The 19,529-nt window shown below is 45.3% G+C and overlaps 1 protein-coding gene across 3 annotated transcripts in view; it reads right to left on the reverse strand.

The window, feature by feature from the left end:
- Positions 1-19,529, reverse strand: part of slc12a5b (solute carrier family 12 member 5b) — a 115,995-nt gene that overhangs the window by 31,065 nt on the left and 65,401 nt on the right. For all 3 annotated transcript variants that reach the window (XM_064297978.1, XM_064297976.1, XM_064297977.1), the window contains exons 2-5: positions 11,305-11,399; positions 10,476-10,607; positions 2,004-2,150; positions 285-339 (exon numbers count right to left, since the gene is read on the reverse strand). In XM_064297978.1, the coding sequence (XP_064154048.1) occupies positions 285-339; positions 2,004-2,150; positions 10,476-10,607; positions 11,305-11,399 (429 nt within the window). The remainder of the gene's footprint in view (positions 1-284; positions 340-2,003; positions 2,151-10,475; positions 10,608-11,304; positions 11,400-19,529) is intronic.

Here is a 19,529-nt window from a genome sequence, read left to right on the forward strand (position 1 = left end):
AAATCCTTAACCCATTCCTATTAATTCTACATTTTTTATTCCCCTCTTGCACCTTCAATGGTATTTTTATTTTATGTTTTAAGATTATGTATTGACTAGTACTATCAGTCATGACCCTGATAACATAGCAGTTTGCATCAGCACTGTTCATTGCTGAAATGTGTACAGTATATGTGCGCTAATGTAAATTACTCAGCAAAATGTAGCATTTGCTAAATTCTTAAATGTAAATGGAAGTAGGGAAGCTGAAGGACTGACTGCATGTCACTCTCCCCCTTTCGTACCTGGCACAACTCCATTGGTGGCGATGGCACTCATGGAGATAGCGGTCAGCATGGTCTGTGAACAGAGACAACAACAGTTGTAGAGGAATCAGGTCCACTGTGCAGGTGGATTTCATTGTGAAATACAATCGTTGACACGGATAGAACAACTGTACACCTGCGTCTCACTTTTCTGCTTCCATCGTAGCAAAACACTAATGCTGGAAGACAGAACGAGAAAAACCACGCTCATCACTGTCACGTTGAACACTTGCGATGAATGTTCCATAGCTGTCTGCCCTTACTGAACCGTGCTATACTGAGAAAACTAGGCGGTGAAGAACACTTCACATAAATTGGAAGAAAGACAATAGGACAGAGGGGCGAGAGCAAGAGCGAGAGAGAGAGAGAGAGAGATGTACAGGCATAAACTAAGCCAGCGTCTATGTAAACCACTCCTTCATCCACAGTCCAAAATGAGCATTTCCGCAGTAAAACCTGGGGTTGCCAGTTCAGACACCGCAGTCTCCACTGAACAGTGATGATGTGGATACTCAATTACCTCCTTATCAGTCAGTAATGAAGTGGTCCCAGCTCTCCAAGGAGAGAGCAGACAGTAATTGTTTTAGTGTTATCTGATGTTGCGGGGGTCTGAGTCTCTGACAGGAAGGTGGCCTGCTGTGCTCAGGGAACTGTTAGATGTGTGGAAATACAGCATATAGTATTTCTCAGCATCTCCACCTCTGATATCTACAGTTCACAATGAGATCACTGGAACACCTGGCATTCATCGCACATCTTATAAAACATCTTAACTGTTCCATTTTTTTTTTAAAGCAATTGGCCGTGGCAAGCTCCTTCTGTATTTTTATTATTATTTTTTTTTTGTTTAGTTTTTTTTTTTCCAAACTAGGGAGAAAGTAGAGAGGGTAACAGAAAGAGAAGGTTTGACGGTGAAAGTCAGACGGTGCTATGACTGGGCTCAAACTCCTGCCCTCACAAGGGGATTTCTGTATGGCTTGAGAGACAGCCACCACACGGACACTTTGAGCATCCTACACAATCATGTCACTTTTTGAAGTTATCACATTCAAACTGAACTTCAGGTTCCTGCATCTAAATGAATTTCTCTGGTTTAACCATACAGCAACCATGGTTAAACTTAATCTATCAACATGTCTTTCTCTTTGTGCTTCTGTCTTTTTTTTTTTGTCTCTTTCTCTTCCATGTGGACCCCCTCCCCTTTTTCCCCATCAATCCCAGTCTGATATAAGACAATCGTGTGATCAACACCCACCTCCATGTTTTAATGATCAAACGGACAGGAGACAGCTTGAAACACACATTCTGTCGCCTTCTCTCACAACCTGATTACACATTCCTTTTTAACGTCGTCTACTCTCACATAACAGCAGGATATCACTGACAGAGTCTCCAATTACGACACAGTAAACAGGTGGGCACAGCGGTTGGGAATCCAGATTGGCAGTTATGGAATTACATTCAATTAAAATACATGGCAATGTGAAGAAGTACGCCATTACTTTGGCTTATATAATTAGCAGTCTAAATTTACACTAAACGTCTTTTTTAAGTGCAGGTACTGAAAAGGAGCTGGCAGCTAGTGTATGGGTCAAGACCAGGAGAACAGGGGTAGGACTCCCTGTACCACTTCCTGAATCACTTCCTGCTGCGGTGGGTCATCCCTGAGAGATTGAGGATTTTGGAAAAGATACTTACGGTGGAGCAACACATGAAGACGATGATGAAGGAGCCCACCACCCCTCCGACACCCACCACCCAGGTCATACGCAAGAAGAGGATCACCCCGAATATGTTCTGCAGGCAGGGGAGGTATACTCCCATCAGGGTGCCCATCTGTGGAGCCTGGAGGAGAAGAAACCACAGAGCTGCTGAGCCAATATGGATGCCATACTGAAATGGCCTTGGTAACAGTTTGGAATACATTGATACCTTGACAAAGCATGGTTACAGGAAGGAAAGGGTGCGTTAACCCCCCCCCCCCCAATGTACAGCCGCAGGAAAGAAAATATCAGAGTTATGCTGCTTTGTACCTCTGGAAATATTTAAATTAGGAAACAGACAGTTGGACCAATTATATCTGAATAGTTTGCAACACCTTATATAAATACTTAAAAGCTGTGACTGACAGGAAGCTTCACTCTCCTGGGACAGCTGTCCTGGTATCTACATTATTTCTTGAGTGAAAGAAGAAAAAGGGAAGCTGAGCTATTCATCTGCAGCGAGAGGGTTTTGTATGGGCATCTTTATCTCTCAGGAATCATTGACGATCTTGTGCAACAATTCTGATGTGAAGATGTGAAGAGGAAAACGCCCACGTCTGAACTCTGAAAGACCTTTAAAAACAGACTAGGTAACATAATCAAATTAGGTGGAACGGTACCTGCATTTTAATTAGCCATTCTATTAAAAATGTAATGATTAACTTTATACAGACCTCAGCAAATCTAGCACATAATCTTTGGTTGTTCAAATGTAGCCTTTTTCCCAATTCAGCATTACACAAGCCCTCATTAACACAATACTTCCCCTAGCCTGAGCTCATGTCTTTAGATCATACGGCTGCCCAGTCCAGGGGGCTTGCCCACGCTAATTTGCAGACGGACATTGTGTTCCCCTGAGAAAAATGTCAAACCATTGGTCATTCTGGTGCGTGTCATCTGTGATCAATATTCCACATGTCACCACCTCGGGTCAATACTAATTATTTGAAGGAGTGGCCCCCACCCCACCCCCTACACCCCACCCCTCTTGCAATGGCGCAAACATTCCGCCACTGATGTGTGAGCAGGGAGGACAAAGACTGTCAAATCCCTCAGAGAACCTGAGGCACCAAATCAGGAGTCTACAGATTATCTGCTCAACGTGCCAGGAGGAATCTATGGTGTCATTTGATGGTTGGGTGGCGGTGTTCCCGAGGTCAGACAGGAGTGTTATTAGCGAGGCTGGAAGGGTGAAGACCCATTAGGCAGAGAGATAAATACAGAGGCTTTGCATTTAGCAAAAGCATCCTTAGCCTGTTATTTTTCCATCTAAACTGACTGTCTGTGAGTATAGTGGCTGGATCCCATTCTGTGGACCTGGGGACTCGTGGACTCAAAGGCACATTCCTGTGAAGTCCATGAGGGCTTAGGGCTGTCCCATTGTAAAAATAGCTTTTCCGTGAGTGCTCCTGTGTGGACTTTCTGTGCCCTCAATCTACCCTTTTGTTAAGTCCACATCATTGCAGACTTACACTGAGGGAATTACCCAAAATTCAGTTCAGGTCAATGAAGGCAAGACGTACCCGGCATTTTTTTTTTGTAGGCAAGCAAGGGGTATGATTTGCATATAAAAGCTACAAAAACATACTCTTTCTTTCCATGACGAACAGAATTGATTAAATGCACCAGCCAATCAATGCATTTTACCCACATTTGTTACTAGCAGCAAATGCCCACAAATATTTCAGAAACTTCAAGCACTTGTTAGGCTACAGTTAAGTTGCGCACTTCAATCATTTCACACTGCTGCGCATATTGATATTGGTTATTTTTATTCAGTTTTCTGTGATTTTCAACAACTTTGCCGTGACTGCTCCATCAGCTAGTATTTTCTCTGACAAATACGCCCAACCTTATTCATGCTGTTATTTTATGACACTGCATGAACCCACAATAAAAAACAACATGTTTAATTTATTCCCACTCGCCCCCTCTCATGTCATTTTCCTTTCAAAAGTTAGTAGAATTCACTTATTTTTAAGCTGTTCTGTAAAAAAAGTCTGGAAAACATTTATCAGTGTACCCCCTGCCAATTTACAGTTCTTACGTGTTTGTTTCAGGTGGTGGATGACACGCCTCTTTCTCTCTTGTCATATGCTATTATCATCAAAAGTAGCTGGATACTCCTTGGTCTGAGGCTGTTTTTCATGGTTTGGGCTAGGCCCCTTAGTTCCAGTGAAGGTAACTCTTAATGCTACAGCATACAATCACATTCTAGACACTTCTGTGCTTCCACAAAAGTTTGGGGAAGGTCTTTTCCTGTTTCAGCATGACAATGCCCCCGGGAACACAGCGAGGTCCATATAGAAATAGTTTTGTTGAGAAAGCTGTGGAAGAACTTGACTGGCCTGCACAGAGTCCAGACCTCAACCCCATCCAACACCTCTGGGATCAATTGGAAAGCCAACTGTAAGCCAAGCCAAATCGATCTATCAGTGTTCAACTGCACTGATGTTCACATACTTTCGGCCATGCAGTGTATAAATCTGCGTAAGGTCATGTCTCTGTCTCTAGCAATGTGTCACATACCGGGTGATGTCCTATTCCACCCTTTGTATACCCCTCAAGCACTTGTCCACTCGTGTACTCACCTGTGCCCAGGAATATGTCTAATGTTAATCAGTGTTCTAACCTGTCGCAACCTAGGGTTGTGAGTCGTCTCAGGGTTCGTGGCTCCGCCGCAGAGGTCCACCCCTCAGTCTAGTCTGCATTATTACACTATTTTTTACTAAAGAAGGGTTCGGTGAATGAGCATATGAAACTGGTGGGGTTCGGTGCCTCCAACAAGGTTAAGAACCACTGGTATAATTGTTTGGGTTTGGGCCAGTGAGAGCTCTCACTCAGCACGGGCCTAACGGAACCATGCAAGCCAATCAGCCATTCGGCCCACCATGACCAGTACGTTCCCCTGGCTATGTTTCTGTCACACCATGCCACCCCCAAACCTCACACACATTTTTTTCTCCCCAGTTTGGAACTTCCACTCAAGCCTCTGGAGTCGCACTCAGCTCGAGCCCGTGGCCATTTTACAGGGCTGCAGAAGACCGCTCCAAACACAGACGGTGACAATTCACGGCTGAAAATGGATATCACGTGAGCACCTGGCGGTTCTTCTGCAGTGATGGCCTGAGCACCAGATAATTCTCCTGATAGAGAAAACATATGGTCTTTTTATAAAAAGTGACAGATAACCCAAAGCTTGGTTTTTCAACAGGTGGTCCACAAAGGTACTGTTGAGGGTCCACAATTGCACTCTCAAACCCCTCCTCCACCCCCCCAGGCCACAACTGCAATCTCACCTCCACTGGTCCCTAATTGCATTCACCTCTCCCAGTCTGCGAGTGCAATTCCAACCCGTCATCGATCCCAATCTTAACGCTCGATCCCAATCTTTGTAAAGCCTGGGATAAAAAATATACCCCTTTTAAAACTCAAGATGGGTGCCCCTGGGATGTCTTTGAGTCAGTGGGGGTCCCTGGATCAAAACTGGATAAAACCCCCAGTTCTAAAGCACTAAATGTAATAGCGAGGATGAATACTGAGAAAATGTTGTATAACAGGATACAGAAGACTAATGTTTCTTTTTGCATAAACATCATCTGGGAGCAGAATCCAGGTCTAACTTTTTAAAAATTCTGTGATCAAACTGCAAAGGTAAGAACCACATACTGCATGTAGGAGGCTTTGGCTAAAAATATATTGTACATTACGGAGAGTTAGAGGGTGGGTGCATGTATGCCAAACACAAGCTAAAGATGGAAGAGAGGAAACAAAAGATGAACCGATCCTCAGATGAGAGGCAGTTATTTTCAGCGAGCCCACGGAGCGCCGGGCTCTCCAGCGTGTCACGTTGTCTTTCGCTTTGATGCTGTGTCAAAAACGTTTTTTCGTTTTTTTTTTTCCGTATGGCATCGGTGAGCGTTTTTGTTCAAAAATAGCAATCAACTGATTTATATTCCAGAGGATAAGAGCAACGCCGATTTTGTTTCCCCTGCCATTCTGCCGAAGCACCGTAGGGTAGATTCATTTTAACCGTGTGGCATACGGAGAAATCTGCTATGTTGCAGATGTTGGAGAGATTCCTCTCTCAACGGGGCAATAAAACAGGGGCCGGCAGATTAGATGTCGTCCGCTGTGCTGAGCCGCGTCCCCAGAAGCGCGCTCGGTCCTGTGACATTAGCGGCGCGCCGCAGCTTGGCTTCATTACGGGCAGATTAGGAGGACGCGCGTGTGTGGCGCCAGCGCTTATTGGAAGTGATGCGGTCCGTTTCTCTACGCGCCGCGCCCCGGCCGCGCCGCTCCGGAGCAAGGCCGAGCCACGCCCTTGACAGGGGAGAAAAAAAGAGGGAGACAAAAAAAAACAGGCCTGAACTTCTCTCCTTTCTTCTGCTCTTGAGCTAAAGAGGCGGTGGGACGATGCCGGGAGGTGCCCTGGGGCTTGTCGGAGGAACGAGGTGCTGTGACAGGAACAGGGGTCTGTTCATTTTTCGGCCTTTTTCAGGAGAAAGAGGTACACTAATTAGTTTCCCGATCTCCGCCCTTTTCCACGCTTGACAGAAGGAGGCTGTCACCTCGGTGTCAGCTGAGAACAGGACTCCAAATAGCCTCTCTCTTCAAAGCACCAAGCGACCACTGCTGAGAGTCTCCGGTCTCATCCAGTCTGCGCTCACTCTCACTTTTCCCTGGTTTTTGGGATGCTTTTTGGAACTAAAAACCAGTAATCTGTCATCGGCGCGGTACTCTATACAGTAATTTGTTGTCATTATTTCTGATAGCAGCACTTACTGTTAGAATAGAACTCAGTGGGAAAATTACTCCTGATGGCGATTCTGACAGTTACATACAGCCATGTACTAATTTGCTAAGACGGAAAACCAAACAAACAATGATGGTTAAAAAAAATAAAACGAGTGAGTATGTGTGTGTTTGTGTTGGTGTGTTTGTGTGCATGTCTGTGCGTGTGTTTTTTGTGTATGCGTCTGTGTGTGTGTTTTGTGTGCATGCGTGTACGTGTGCCTACAGTATATGCATGAGTATGTTCACATGCTTGTGTATGTATGTTGTAAGTGCCTCTGCAGTGGATCCTTTAGGTTCTCCTCATTGGCAGATCAGGTTAGGTGCTCGACTGGGTAGGGCTTGAGTTCTGGATAAGTGTGGGGTTGAGTTCTGGGTGAATCTGGGGCTGAGTGCTCAGCAGGGTAGGGGTTCAGTTCTGGGTAGGACTGGGGCTGGGTGCTCAGCAGGGTAGGGGTTCAGTTCTGGGTAGGGCTGGGGCTGGGTGCTCAGCAGGGTAGGGGTTCAGTTCTGGGTAGGGCTGGGGCTGGGTGCTCGGCAGGGTAGGAGTTCAGTTCTGGGTAGGGCTGGGGCTGGGTACTTGGCAGGGTAGGGGTTCAGTTTTGGGTAGGGCTGGGGCTGGTGTTAGGCACGGTAGGGGTTCAGTTCTGGGTAGGGCTGGGGCTGGGTGCTCGGCAGGGTAGGGGTTCAGTTCTGGGTAAGTCTGGGGTTCAGTACTGGGTGAATCTGGGGCTGGGTGCTTGGCAGAGTAAGGTTTCAGTTCTGGGTAGGGCTGGGGCTGGGTGCTCAGCAGGGTAGGGGTTCAGTTCTGGGTAGGGCTGGGGCTGGGTACTTGGCAGAGTAGGGTTTCAGTTCTGGGTAGGGCTGGGGCTGGGTGTTAGGCACGGTAGGGGTTCAGTTCTGGGTAGGGCTGGGGCTGGGTGCTCGGCAGGGTAGGGCTTGAGTTCTGGATAAGTGTGGGGTTGAGTTTTGGGTGAATCTGGGGCTGGGTGCTCAGCAGGGTAGGGGTTCAGTTCTGGGTAGGACTGGGGCTGGGTGCTCAGCAGGGTAGGGGTTCAGTTCTGGTAGGGCTGGGGCTGGGTGCTCAGCAGGGTAGGGGTTCAGTTCTGGGTAGGGCTGGGGCTGGGTGCTCGGCAGGGTAGGAGTTCAGTTCTGGGTAGGGCTGGGGCTGGGTACTTGGCAGGGTAGGGGTTCAGTTTTGGGTAGGGCTGGGGCTGGGTGTTAGGCACGGTAGGGGTTCAGTTCTGGGTAGGGCTGGGGCTGGGTGCTCGGCAGGGTAGGGGTTCAGTTCTGGGTAAGTCTGGGGTTCAGTACTGGGTGAATCTGGGGCTGGGTGCTTGGCAGAGTAAGGTTTAGTTCTGGGTAGGGCTGGGGCTGGGTGCTCAGCAGGGTAGGGGTTCAGTTCTGGGTAGGGCTGGGGCTGGGTACTTGGCAGAGTAGGGGTTCAGTTCTGGGTAGGGCTGGGGCTGGGTGTTAGGCACGGTAGGGGTTCAGTTCTGGGTAGGGCTGGGGCTGGGTGCTCGGCAGGGTAGGGGTTCAGTTCTGGGTAGGGCTGGGGCTGGGTACTCGGCAGGGTAGGGGTTCAGTTCTGGGTAGGGCTGGGGCTGGGTACTTGGCAGGGTAGGGGTTCAGTTCTGTGTAAGTCTGGGGCCGGGTGCTCGATGGGTTTTAGGTTGAGGACAAGGCAGTGTTGAATGTGGGACGCTAGCAGCAGGGGCAGCCAATCCTAAAGCAGGAGCTCCCAGGAGGCGTGCTCTGGCAGGTGCGTGACAGCTGGGCCCTGTGGGTCCCGCTGCAGCCAGCTCACTGCAGGTAGAGCACATGACAGGGAAAAGGCACTGGAATGTCTGTGGGCTGAGCGTGGGCCACAGGCAGGGGGTGGGGGGGGTGGGGGCTCACTGCAGCTGTGCCCGTTCTCCTGGGTCCGGCCAGCTGTGTTCTGTTTACTCACCTCGTGCCCCCCAACTTGGCTTTAAAAAAATGCTAACAACCAACTGGAAGTCAACATTTAGAGTCATATTACCAACCTGAACACTTGTGTGTTCTACCTGAATTACCAGCTAAACATCAGTGTGTGTTATCCAAATGAATGTGTGCTCTACTTCAATTATGGCCTGAATTACAGTGTGCAATATGAGTAAAGCAGCATTACCTGCCTACATTAATACAGGTTTCATGTGCTGCAGAAAGACAAAGGGAGACAAATAAAAAGATGAAAAGGAAACAGAAAGAGAGATGAGAAGAAATGAAGGTGTCAGGGCTAGACAGAGAGGAGGGCCAGGAGAGATATAGAGAGTGGGAGGGAGGGAGAACAGACGAGGAAGAGGGGGAAAGACAGGGAGAGGCAGAGAGAGTGAAGAAGTATGATAGAGAGTGGGAGGGGGGTTGAGAGAGAGAGAGAGAGAAAGGGGGCAGGAAGGGCAAGGGGATCCAGACACAGCACCTTGAGTTATAACCTTAATAAAAGTGAAGTTTGAAGAGGAGCTGGTGGCGCTGACCTCACGCACTGCTGCACACCGGCAGGCTGACAGTCCGAATGTGTTCCTGCTTAGGTCCGCTGAAAAATTAAACAGCCGTGCAATGGCGGGGTGAGTCACGGCCCCGCGAGCGCCAAAGGGCTCATCCTAGAGGGGGCGCTGTCTCGCCCTCCGGTTATAAAGCCAACCTCAGCCTCCTGGAGCTGAGGATGTTTAAATTAAGCACCGAGGAAAATGCATCCTTACGAAATGCTAATATTCTGCTTCTCTGCATTCATTTTGTCTAATGTGATGACTCATCTCAATGGCATGACTGCCTTCATATCTCTTTAGAAAAATGCGAAATTACAACTATTATGCCAACAATTTCAGACTAAACTGCAAAACCAATTTAATTGAAGTAGGTTCATTGTTCGATTGTGAGACGACTGTGTGTGATGCCACTACAACTCTGTTTGCTGGGCTCTCCCGTTTGCTTGGTTGTTTGTTACAGGACCGGTGAGCGGAGTTGGGAGGGTCACTTGTGCTATGAAAGATGGCCAACTCTTTCTTCTCTTGTCTCCTACCTGGCTCCACCAGCGATTTTGGTTTGTTTCTCTTCAGTTTGCTCCTTATAAAGCCTGCACAGCACACTCTCCATTCCTCTCCAACTGCTCAAAGCCCACCGCCCACCAAACTAAAATGTCTGGCTTAAATGCAATTCTACCGCAGTAGTTCTTCGATGCATCCAGTCTTAGGAGGATGTGTCACACAATGAGATGTGCTGCAGATCCTTAGTGGCTGAGCAGTTTATTAGTTAATGTTTCAGTCTGGTAATTGGTAAACGAGCCTCATGACGGAGAACAGTTGCCATGGATCCCTGGTGAAATGCTGCTTGTAGTGTATTGTAGCAGAGAGCCTCAAACTGGAGCTGGTTGGCCCGCAAGCTGATTGGCTCTTAACTGCTCGACTGTCAGGTGATTGGCTCTCAGCTTGTTGGCTGGTAGTTCTCAGCTGATCGGCTCTCAGTTGCTTGGCGATTAGAGCTCATGATAAGAACAAGCTGGAACATTGAATGTGCATGCCCACCGTAAAATTAGGGAAGGGACTGCAATACCTGTGGACTGAAGGGAGGGGGTTGCAGGCTCGAGCCTTACCTTGATGGGTTTCTTGCGCGCCTCCTCGTTATTCTCAGCCTCCTCATGCTCTTTGCTCCCCTGTGGAAGATTGGAGTAGTTTGCGAGACTGCTGAGCAGTGAGGACACCATGGGGCTGGTATCCATCTCCTCCTGTAACACACACACATATACACATGTTACACCACATACTCACACATCCCTAACCCTAACACACACATGCGCACGCACAAACACACGCACACACACACACACTCTTTTTCTCTCTCTCTCATACACACATACACATTCAGGTACACATAAGCACACACTCTCTCTCACACAGACAAACACATACAAACATATCTTGCATTAACACACATACATGCAATCTCTGTTTTAGACACGCATAGGTTCAAGCACAAACACACACACACACACACACACACACTCAATCCTGATGTGAAACCCAGTTACTGCATTGTCATTGATTAATTGGGGTTGTTGATAAATGAGGGTGATTACAGTTCGAAGGTCAAGTCAGAAGGACAGGGATAAAATTCATTACACGAAGTGAGCACATTAATGAGTCAGCACATTTACGGAAGAGTGGTCAAAATTGGTACAATATCCTTGCAAAGGGAACTGCAAAAAAAGAAACAAATGTGAACTTGAGTGCTTCCGAGGTTATAATATCCGTAGCTGTATGTACATTTGTGTATAATGGGGTGTGTATGTATATAACATACTTTTGTATGTTTGTGTATTTTAGTGTCTATTTTAGTATGCATTTGTATATGTGTCTGTGTGTGTGCACGTGTCTGTGTGTAAGTGCATTTGAGTGTGTGTGTGTGTGTGTGTGTGTGCATACCTCGAACAGGGCCATGTTCTTCCCCTCATACTGCTGGGCTTTCTCTGCATCACTGCTGTTGATGAATGGGCTGCTCTCCTTGGGGACCCCATCACCTGCGTCACAGAGAGAAAGAGGTCAGAGGTCACACACGGGGTGCCCAGTTGCACGCAGGAAGTACCTGCCCTCAGACATGGGGTTCCCCATCGCCCCAGTATGAGTCATTCTGCTGTGTGATGCTGGGTCATTATATTAAATTAGTAAGGAGTGTGCAGCAGCTCAGTGGCATAGCTGTTGAGCTAACCTGTTGGGAAGCAGGGAAAGAGGTATGCAGCTATGCTTTATTGCAGTGTCTGTCTACCCCCCACCTTCCTGTTTGGTAAAGGCAGGGCTCTGGGGACTTCTGTGGCTACTTGGTGGTTTTGTGGGGGGATGGCGGACTCCAATGATAAGATTGAAAAAGACCAATTGAATGAAGCATCTAAACCCAGGAGATCATTTAAATGAAGAATCTGTTTTTATTTATTTTCTTTTTTTTCATTCTGCGTTTCAATAAAATACCACGGAGCTCAGAGACTTCATGCCAGATCTCAGTGGTGTCAGGTGAACCACTCTGCTGTGAAGCAGCCCAGTTCGGGTCTCTGAACTGACAACCGTTCCCCTTTGTTGCCGAGAAGTTTGCTCAAAAACGTCAGCCCAGGGACTCCAGTAACTTCATCATTATTTATCTTGAAAAATGGGATCGCTCACTGAGACGACTGAGTAAGCAAATTTCAGACAAGAGTGTCTGTGTAGCACATACGTCAGATTTGGAGAGCTTTTTCCACACCCAGAATTTCCACGCCACCCCTATTCAGTGCAGTGGAGTGAACTACATCAGCTCTGAACCTCCATCCTTTTGCATCACAGAGAGGACCCTGATGCCTCAGAAGACTCATAATACCAGAATTTAGAACAAATATTCACAATGTCGTATCATCCCTGGTATACAGCTGAACAGAGGATGTTTTCTTTTATCTCTTGTTTATTCAGGCGTCCTTATTTGAGAACATAAGCGCCCAAGCAGGAATCAGAGAGAGGATCTGCATTCCAGTGGATTAGCCCAGTCGGATGAAAGGCTCCAGCTCGGATCACTGTTGTTTCGTCAACAAAAGAGGAGGGGCCATTGAGCAACAAAGAGGGGGAGCACGACGCCAGCTGCTACCTTCCCTCCCTGGGAGATGCTGCAGTCACCTGTACGACTCTCAGCTCCAGTCGGCACTGACGTGGGTCAAAACCGCAGGGTGGCTAACTGCAGAGAGAGCCAACGTGTGCATTTAGAGTAATCCCGCGAGTCTGGCTACGCGGCTGTGCGCTCGGGACCGTTCGCGCACTGCTCCTCCACGGTTCGACCGCGGTAAGTAAGGGTGTACGAGCTGTGCACTGGCGCACGACCGTCCCCGCACCCCTAAAGACCCAGAAAACCCGGATTCTGCTATGCCTCTCAGGCCAGCTCTCAGACTCTGCAAACTGGCTATTTATAGCAGGTCCCTGGCAGCCATGCCCTTGCCTGTCCTGGAGGACTGATACAGAACTGCGGGAAAGCAATGCTAACAGGTCCAATGCTAGCACGCCCACAGGCCACCCACTCGTGCCCCCACCCACCTGTCAGAGTCCCTGTCACCTGCCCTCACCAATCCCTTCCCCTATCACAGAGTAATGGTACAGGCGGTGCCTGTAATTCTGCTACATCCGACTATGTATTTCTGTTCTCTTATTTGTGTACATTACCATTTGCCAGCAGGTTGTCACACTTCAGAGAAAATAAACAAACATAAAACAGAAGAAAAAAAGTCTGTTGCCAATGTGATAAAACCTGCAAAATTATTCCAGGGTACAACAGAACCCCTGGGAATTGTGGGATGCAAAGAACAATTGCTCATTAACACACTATACGCTGGTAAATAGAGTAAAACAGACCAGCACTTTTATGGATGACTGGGAAACTCAAGCTTTATGTATTATTTACAAGAATGGTCCGTATAAGTAAAATGCAGTCTCTTCTGGGACCTGACGACAGTCCTGAAAACAGCAGAACGTCTGTGAAGCTCATGATGCCTCACAGGTCCTCGCTGTCTTTGTGAAAGCTAACCAAGTATGATTAAGATGCCCCAAATGCACCCACCTCTCATTCCGTTCGGAACACCATACCCCTCGAGCAAGCTGTCTGAAAAGCTCATTTCAAATTCCACCATTCAAAATGACCAGCGTAGACAGGTGAAATGGTGTGTTCTCTTCATCAGACATTCTTTTGTCTTTATGTTCTTCTCTTCTCAAAAAAAAAAACGTAACGAATAAAAACATAAAATGAAAATAAAATAGACCGGCCAATGCAGTGTCTCAGCCTAACCTGCAAAAAGCACAGCTGCAGTTTATGCCAAAAAAAATACCCAGAAGACGGCACACCCAGAAAGCATCCAATATGATGAGCCAATTCTGAGGTTACTATGGCAACCCCCAAGCAAGGCTCCCCCATCTCAAACCAGCTTCTTGGTTAATGCACTTTAGCATGCTGGAAGGCTCCTGGCTTCTTTACATAACAGAAAACAACTTAAACTTAGCTCAACTAATTTAAGACTGTTCCGTCTGGCTTTTGAATGCTCTCTACAACAATCTCTCAAAACAGGATGAGATTTTACAGTCAATATATATATGTACATATATTTACTATAAATGTACATGTATTTTCATTGAGGATATTGAGAAATTAAAATAAAAATTAACATATACACAATATACATACACATGAACAATACACCAGCATTTTCTGCTAGTAGTAACAAATTTTGCAACAGATGATGTGTAATTTTTGTTCAGTGTCATTATGTCTCAATCCATTTCATCATTCATATCATACACTGTAAGAGAAATGTAATTTCACGTTAACATATTTTGCAACAGCAGGGCTTTCGAATGGATCAGGGTGAAAGACTCAGTACTTGAAGGTACATCGGCAACCTGTGCACCCAGAATTACTCTGGACCCCGAGAAATTATTAGAGTTTCACATAGAAGACAAGGCCTTTGTGACACATTTTTATTGGCTGATCTAGCCATGAAAGCAAACATGTAGTGATATTGACACACACACAGACACACACACACACACACACACACACATAAATCAGGCAAATAAAACCTGACAAAACATTTAATGCTGAAATAGGAAGATGATTAGAGAAGGAGTTGCAAGAAACTGAAATTTCGGCAAAACGGACTGGTTTCAGGAGGTGGCGAAGGAACAGAGAGTGAAACTGAATGAGGCATGTGTTTGACTTTCAGGGCTGTACCTGCAAAGTCACTGCGTACTGTCTGCTGCTCCAGTAAATCAGCCGTTTAATAAGAGCACTGTCCCCCTGAGACGGTAAGGGATGGTGTCAGTGTATCAGAGTGGAGGGAAACACGCTTAGTCACTGAGGAAATATCACAAAGTTTCGCACAGAAAACAAACTACACATTAAAAAAAATAACAAATAACAAATACATGACATCAACAGATCAGGGCTTAAAGATTAAAGTATTTTTCTAATGCATGAACTTTGAAAACCTTTCTTGCAACTTAGCCCAACTCATTTTGGAAAAATGACCCATACAAAAACAAAACAACACTGGTGCTAAATCCATGTTGCTGTCATATCTGGATGTTCCAGTTAGAACTTTAAATCAAAGTAAAGGAAATGAAATCAGTTTCAGTCCTGTACCAGTGAAATCACCAGAATATGCTCTGATGTTCCCTTATGAATAATATGATAAACAATGCAGTTAGGAATTTCCTACGCTCCCTTCCATAGCTGGCAGGATGATATTTTAATGCATGATGGTACACGTAGTTTTCTCAAAACAACTGTATTGAAATAGTAAAACAAGCCCAGAGAAATGGGGCATGCAAATCCAATAAGAATAAATTCTAAATATAATATAGAATGAAACCCATCGACTCATCCTCCCCCTTTCCCTCACTGTTGCTCAGTGAACACAGTGGATGGAGCAGCTGGAATAGAGCTTTAATTAATTACTGGAAAAATTAATAATATGCAAATGAGCATCCCTTTGATCTTCACTCTGGCAAGAATACCCCCCTCCCCCCCCAAGACTTGTTCTCTGACTCTGTCTCTCAGTCTCAGTATTTCTCTCTCTCTCTCTCTCTCTTTCTCTCTCTCTCTCTCAGTCTCAGTCTCAGTCTCTCCCTCTCTCCATCTCTGTCTTTCACTCTCTCCCTCTCCCTCTGGCAGCATTACAGAGTTGCAATGGCTGATGAAGGCGCCTGTGGCTGTATTAAATATGAAAACACCTCTTTGAGGAAGTGCAGAGTCGCTTCCCGGCTGATGACTGTTCCCGTCTGCTGCCTCCACATGGTTCAGCAGAGGGTTGGGATTTTAAACAGCCCCCCACGTAACGCCGGCTCTTTTCCCCACCACTTCAGGGACCGCTCTTATTTATTTAATAACACAACTCGCTTTCGCTTTCACTGCAAAATTAAAAACTGCGCTCCTCAAAACTTTCACATAATTACAGCACCCCACCATTTCCCCAAAGCTATTTTAAAAATGAATAGACTTCTTCTCTCTCTCTCTCTCTCTCTCTCTCTCTCTCTCCCTGTCCATATATATATATATATATATATATATAAGCCCGTTAAAGTTCATATTCTTAGCATTTATTAAAGTGTATTTTTATACATTTTGGTTTCACCATGTAGCACTTTTTATACATACTCCTGACCCATTTCAGGGCACAATAATGTTTAAGGCCTCTACATGGAAGACCTCTACAGTTAATGACAGAAGAATTCCCACCATAATGAAGAAAAACTAGCAAATACCTGCCCAACAGGAGGCAGGCATGAATGTGACTACTATACTCAGAAAACTTCACGAACAGAACCAGAGAGGCTATCCTGAAAAATGCTAATGACTAGTTAGCCGCAAAACAGGATGGCCCAGTTACATTTTGCTAAGTACCTAAAATAGCCTACAGAGTCCTGAAAATAGGTCCTGTGGACAGATGAGACCATGATTCACTTCACCTATTGATGTCTATGGGTCACAGACTTGAAGCAGTCATTGCATGCAAAGGATACGTGACAGAGTACTAAACATGACTACGCTCATTTAGATAGCCTTAATATGTTCCAAACATTATGGTGCCCTGGAATGAGAAAACTGTATGTAAAAACTGCTGTAATTTCTGCATACTGAAACCAAAGTGTATAAAAAATATCATTAAATGAAAGCTGAGAATGTGCAATTAAACCATGTTAATTGCTTGAATTATAGAGTTCAAAGCCAGATTTTTATATATATAAAACACGTGCACACACACACACACACACACCTTTTGTCACCTGAATTGTTGGGCATTTTGAGGATGATGACACTGGATTCCTGTCAACTCTATTTGCTTTTCACCGCAACCATCAAATCAGATGAGACGTAATGAAACGTAACCTGACTCAGGCCAGAAAGAGCCAGCAGTTCACTCAATCTCCATCAGCTCCGCGCCACTATTTTTCTTTTAAAGGAGGACAGTTCTGCTCAATGTATTTTATCATCGGAACACAGCAATGAAAAGTTACTCTGAAAGTGACACCAACAGCAGCAGAAGGAATTCCAGCTGCTTCAGCAGATCCTTTCATTTCAGCCTGATCTATGTACACTTTCACCAGCAATACAAAATGGCAGAATTACCTAATTACAAATATACCGTTGATGGGTAATGAATAGTAATAAATGCCAGTAAATGTGTACGAGGATGGCCTTCAACAAATTCAACAAAATTTTATATCATATATAATATGCTTACAGATATATTACAGATATTATGTGATATATAATATTCTTACAGATATATTAAAGATATTATATAATACATAATATGCTTACAAGTATATTACAGATATTATATAATATTCTTTTAGAAAACTGTATGGTAGTTGTTAATGATTTTCTAAAATGAAATCTGACCATGTGCTGTAAAGTCTCCCCCTTATTAAATAGCATAATAGTTATTATTAATGGCATCATTCTCATCACCTTTTATCACCATCTAGGATTTGTGAACCACACAGTGGATAAAGTGACCGTAAATCACAAATGTAACTATAAAGCCAATCAAAGGACACGGTTCCCTGTGGCAGAACAATGTGATTAGTTCAAGGCAGTCAGCCATCGACAGCGTATGGCGTCTCTGACCAATTTCTTTTGGGGGGGGTGGGGAAGGGGGGGGGGGGGTGCTAATGAAGCCTCATTCTCCCGGTTCAGGGCTCTCTGTACGTTCGTGATTAACGCTACGGAGGGCGCAGTCGCTAACGGTTTTCCCAGAACGCGGCCCGAATCCCTGGAGCTGGAGTGCAAAGTGATTAATGTTCAGACGGAGCAGGGGTTCCCAGGAGGCTCACACCTTTCTCCCCCCCCAGGCAGGAAGCTGGGGTCTGCGTTCACCACCGGCAGCACCTGCTGGAATTTCAGCTTTAAAATGCCGCGCAGGAAAGGTTTTATTCTTTAATAAAACAAAGGGAAGTCACACACTCCTCCCCTCTAACTGTGATTTCTACTTCATCAGCATTTTGACACTGATGAAAACATGTTTAAAAAGAATAAAGTAAAATAAATATGCCCCGTAATCAGCACTTCAATTTAACTTGAGCATGTCTTCCCTAAATTCTAGTTTTTTTTATTCTTCATACCTTTTTATACAGTGAAATTGATCACACTTACTTCAAATGCTTGGTAATGTGACTAAGACTATGAATAATACCTTATTACTGTTAATTTTGTGGTTTGATTAAAAGTTTGAAAATTTCTTATTGTAAACAGGAAATGAACAGGCAGGTCAATGTAAAATCATTTCATAATGACACTATAATAATGAATGTGTTTCTCATGTGTTAGAATTTGCCATTTAATTTAATTTAGAATTCCCTGGCTTATTTAGGCCTTGAATCTCATAGCATACTTACTTTCTTATCATTAATGACATAGATTGCAGCTTTGACATTTGGACTGGTCATAAAATTTGTATTATAAAAATAATTTAGAAGAAATACCCTTTCTAATGGCACTTAAATTAAAGGCCAACTGTGACATAAAATAACATGATGAGGAACTAATGAGGAACTCAATGTTATTACTTAGAATGCATAGTATATTTAGTTATCCCTTGACATGGACTTAACCCTAATTTCAAACCCTGAATTTAACTCCAAACTCAGATTCAAGAGTCAAGAAAATGCATTACAATTAGACATTAATATACATAGGATTTGGACTTAAATTTTACATAATTGTAACACTGCAATTACTATCTAGTGTCTCTTTACTGTGTAGTGTCTTGTAACTTGTAATATTGTCATCTTTGTCAATTCAGTTATTTTGGGAAGAATCATTCAAATTAAACAGAATTGAACAAAATATCACAGAAAACTGGAGTACCTATATCATAATGAAGCTCCCCCACACAGCTGTTGTTCTTTCCAAAGTTCAGATGTTTCCTGTGAAGACTGTTGAGCCACACCGACACCAAGCCACAAAAAATGATCTGCAAAGTGTCTTAAAAGACTGATAAGCTAGCCTGTGGCTAATCCCAAATGCATGAGAATGGAGAGCCTCATCAGCGGGAAACAAAGCCATCTGCCATCTCAGGCAGCGCCACAGAGCTGAGGACTGCGTCTGAGAACATGCGGAAATCCCGTCCTAATAAACCCACTGTTTTGCAACACAGAGCCTGCCCCTCCTAAGAAACACACACACACACGTACACATGCGCGCATACACATCCACACCCCCCCTCCCCCCCAACACACACACACACGGATACAAACACACAGACCCTGCCCCTCCCAAGAAACACACACGCACACACGTACACATGCGCACACACACATCCACACTCCCCCCCCAACACACACACACACGGATACAAACACACAGAGCCTGCCTCCCAAGAAACACACACGCACACATCGCACACACACATCCACACCCCCCCCCAACACACGCACACACACACACACACACACACACAGCAATACAAACACAAGACTCCAGCCCCTCCCAAAACACACACGCACACACGTACACATGCGCCACACACATCCACACCCCCCGCCCCCCCAAACATGCACACACACAGATACAAACACACAGAGCCTGCCCCTCCCAAGAAACACACACGCACACGTACACATGCGCACACACACATCCACCACCC

This window comes from Anguilla rostrata, chromosome 11, assembly GCF_018555375.3.
Source record: "Anguilla rostrata isolate EN2019 chromosome 11, ASM1855537v3, whole genome shotgun sequence".
NCBI classification, from domain to species: Eukaryota; Metazoa; Chordata; class Actinopteri; order Anguilliformes; family Anguillidae; genus Anguilla; species Anguilla rostrata.